Here is a 3,387-nt window from a genome sequence, read left to right on the forward strand (position 1 = left end):
CTGATTTGAGTTTGAGACCCCTGTTCTAACCCATTCCTGTGGCGAGTTGTGGTTTTTAAAGAAATGGTCACAATGTGCAATTTTGCCACTAGGGGAAGCAAAGGGAAAAAAATACCAGCATGACAAGAGATCAAGAAAAAAACAGCATTTCTCTGCAGGCGCGTGCCACGTCTGGGTAAGCTGTAGTTACGATCTCTGCCTGTCTCACCGCTGTGAAGTTGGTATAAAAATGATCAGGTGTGACACCACAATTACCAAAATGTCGTTGTCAAAAAGATAATAATAATTTAGCTCTAATAATACAAATAAAAATAAGTGATTAGGCTACATGGCTGTTTGAAACATTTTTTCCAACTGAGAAAAAAAAAGCTAGAGATATCAATTTGACCAATGGTTGCTTTGCTATTATGTTACTGGTCCGGCTCTCTTGAGATCAGACGGGTTGAATGTGACCCCAGAACCAAAATGAGTTACCTCTCCTGCAGCTGCTGGTCGCTCAGCTGCAGCTGGTCCTTCAGTGTCTGATATCTGTCCCATCTCAGCAGCCTGGTTCCATCATAAAGATCCAACTCTCTGTCCTGGAGCAACCTGGGAACCAACACCAAGAATACTGAGCAAAGAAATGACTACATCCACTCCTACAGTGGCTCAAGTACTACACTGAGAGACAAAAAATGACAAATAAAAAAGGGGTTCAACATTAAAAAAAAAATGATTAAAAGAATTAGGAACTGATTTCCTGACTGAGATACCTTGAGAGCACAGACAGAGTTCCCAGGTTGACCCTGTGAATGCCGTCAAGAAGCAGCATCTTGCCCTCCAGCGCAGCAGTGACGAGTGGAGATGGCCTCCATGCGGTGTCTCCGTTGGGGAGCGTGTACCTCTGCTGGAGGAGGTCTCTGGCTGTCATGTCCTGAAGGAAGTCCATGGAGTCGATTAGAGAGAAGTAGCATTAAAGCTGTTAGTGTTCAGCACTAAACTGGCAGAAAAGATTTCTACTTGGAAAGAAAGACGGGAAAAAAAGTGACATTCAAAAGAATGATTTATCTATTTTTAGAGCGTTGTGCATGGTCTTTGAATTATGATTAAAATAAAGAAAACATGTTTTTCAGGACATAGTTTCTGCAGAGTGGCAGTAGTTCATTAGAAATGTATCTCTGAATTGTAATAGGGATTGAATTGAAGCAATGCCACAAAAATGGCGAGCAATATCAGAGCGATCCAGACGTACAGTTTCGAGCCAGATGTCAGCTCAGACGAGGAAAACAAAGACGTTCATGGATCCATTTCTCTGGAAGTGGATGCATCAGAACGGAGTGGAGCAGGAAGCTTCTGTCTTGTCAGTTGTGGTTTCTACACAACAGCTACCAGCATTTTCAAACTGCATTTTTTTTGTCTGCTCTTCTTACAATTTTGAATAAAGAAATATTCAGTTTTATCAGAATTTTCTATATATGTCCATCATAAGAAAAATGCTATGAGAACATGTTAAAAACACCAAAAGCATTTTTATTGGAGCGGGTCTTCAATGGTAAGACAAATGACTACGGTGGTCCATGGCTATGTCACGGTTCACCTTTTGCGGTTTCTCTTTTTTAAAGAGAAAGTTGTTTTTTTTTTTAACAGCGCATCATGTTCTGCATCCTGATTGGCGTTAGACCTTGTCAGCAAATCTCATCCTTGTCATATCTCTTACAGAATGCCTTCAGTTTACCAGAGTTACATTAATCTTCAGCCATTAGCAGATCTTTGATTCATTTTTCTATAAACGTTTGTACTTTGGAAGTTTAAACAAGATAGAAAACTGTAAAATGTTTATGTTTGTCAGAGAAAGACTAAAAATGGGACCCAGTGCCTCCCTGGTTGACAATCAGCATAAGAGGTTGGATTGGGGGGTTAAACCACCAAATGGTTCCTGAGCGCACCTATGTCTGCAGCTCACCCCTCCCCCAGGGGATGGGTCAAATGTGGAGAATAAATTTCACACACTGCATGACAGCTCATGGGCCTTTAACTTTAAAGTGTGCAGTGAGGGGTTTTACAGTCTTAACACGTCTATGACTCTACTTTGTAGATTTCACCTATCACGGTATATTTTTAGAACATATCCTCTGAGACAAACGAGGGAACACTGTATTAAGTAGACCAAACCCCTCCTCATTTTGATGAATAGTAACAACATTCTTGCTGCAGTCACCGTCTGCTAGACAAAATAACTCAAAATGATAATCAATTAGACTATTTACCAATTGGTATTTACAACTCTAATATTGGTAACATAAGAGGAAAATCGCTAACTACATTTTGATTTCTACATTAATTATGTAATATTTTCAGATGTGACGGACACTTTTGAAATCTTAACTTACCTGGTAGAGCATGACAGGCTCGATGCTGTAACCCAACATGTTGGCGAACTCTTTGGCGATGACAGATTTCCCAGAGCCCTGAGGGAAAACAGAGCTTTCTGTTAGCTTAGAGTCACCATTACTTTATCATAACAGACAGCGCTCTGGTTACCTTAGGACCAATCAGACAGATATCCTTTACGATGTGTGACTGCATCATCTCAGCCAGCAGCTGCGAGTGCCCCGGTGTGTTGATGAAGGTGCGGTTGCTGTGGGGGGGCTGGGCCTTGTTGGTGCCTGCTGGACTCTAAAAGGGTAAAAAATACACAAGAAAATCAGGATTCTGACTCATTACTGTTGAACACTTCAAATAAACTGCAGTTCATGAAACAAAACCCGATCTGTTTCAGGGAACAGATTTAAAGAGGATATAAAACAAATATTTTCATGATACTGACATGATGATGAGATCACCCCAATTACATGTTGAAGTACAGTTAGGTAAGGTCCCTCCAAGGTGTATGTGGGGGAGTCAATCGGTAGATTTAAACAAGTACAGACCATTTAACATTTAATAAATGCATTACAATATAATCTATATTTAAATGTTTACTAAACAGGACAAACACAGAAAAGAGTTGCTATTGTGATTACAAAACTATGGTGCCTATTAAAAAAAAGTATGTAAATGGATTGTTTCTTGCAGCTGTCCTGGACCGAAAGGACCATTCTGACTTTGCAATTCTTCTTTCTTTCTGTGCCATGGAGAAAAAAAAAAATCACCCCCGATACATATTCAAATCTCACAGAAATTTGCACTCACCAAGTACCTGGTGAAAATGAATTTTGGGCATGGTGAAACACCCCACCCATGCAAAAAAAAGATGACTTCATATCTAAAAACCGTTAAAAAAATTAATGGAGCCAAATCCCATATATGACTCAAAAAACATTTCAAAATCCACTAACGAAACCAAAACACACATGTTGGGGATACGCAAAGAAAGTTGGGATATTATTATGGGATGGCCCTAGGACC

General features: G+C 39.9%; 1 protein-coding gene across 2 annotated transcripts in view; it reads right to left on the minus strand.

Moving 5' to 3' along the window:
* vwa8 (von Willebrand factor A domain containing 8) overlaps nucleotides 1-3,387 on the minus strand; it is an 83,569-nt gene that overhangs the window by 67,908 nt on the left and 12,274 nt on the right. For both annotated transcript variants that reach the window (XM_024286400.2, XM_024286401.2), the window contains exons 11-14: nucleotides 2,521-2,655; nucleotides 2,370-2,447; nucleotides 753-913; nucleotides 475-588 (exon numbers count right to left, since the gene is read on the minus strand). In XM_024286400.2, the coding sequence (XP_024142168.1) occupies nucleotides 475-588; nucleotides 753-913; nucleotides 2,370-2,447; nucleotides 2,521-2,655 (488 nt within the window). The remainder of the gene's footprint in view (nucleotides 1-474; nucleotides 589-752; nucleotides 914-2,369; nucleotides 2,448-2,520; nucleotides 2,656-3,387) is intronic.

This window comes from Oryzias melastigma, linkage group LG21, assembly GCF_002922805.2.
Source record: "Oryzias melastigma strain HK-1 linkage group LG21, ASM292280v2, whole genome shotgun sequence".
In the NCBI taxonomy this organism is placed as follows: domain Eukaryota; kingdom Metazoa; phylum Chordata; class Actinopteri; order Beloniformes; family Adrianichthyidae; genus Oryzias; species Oryzias melastigma.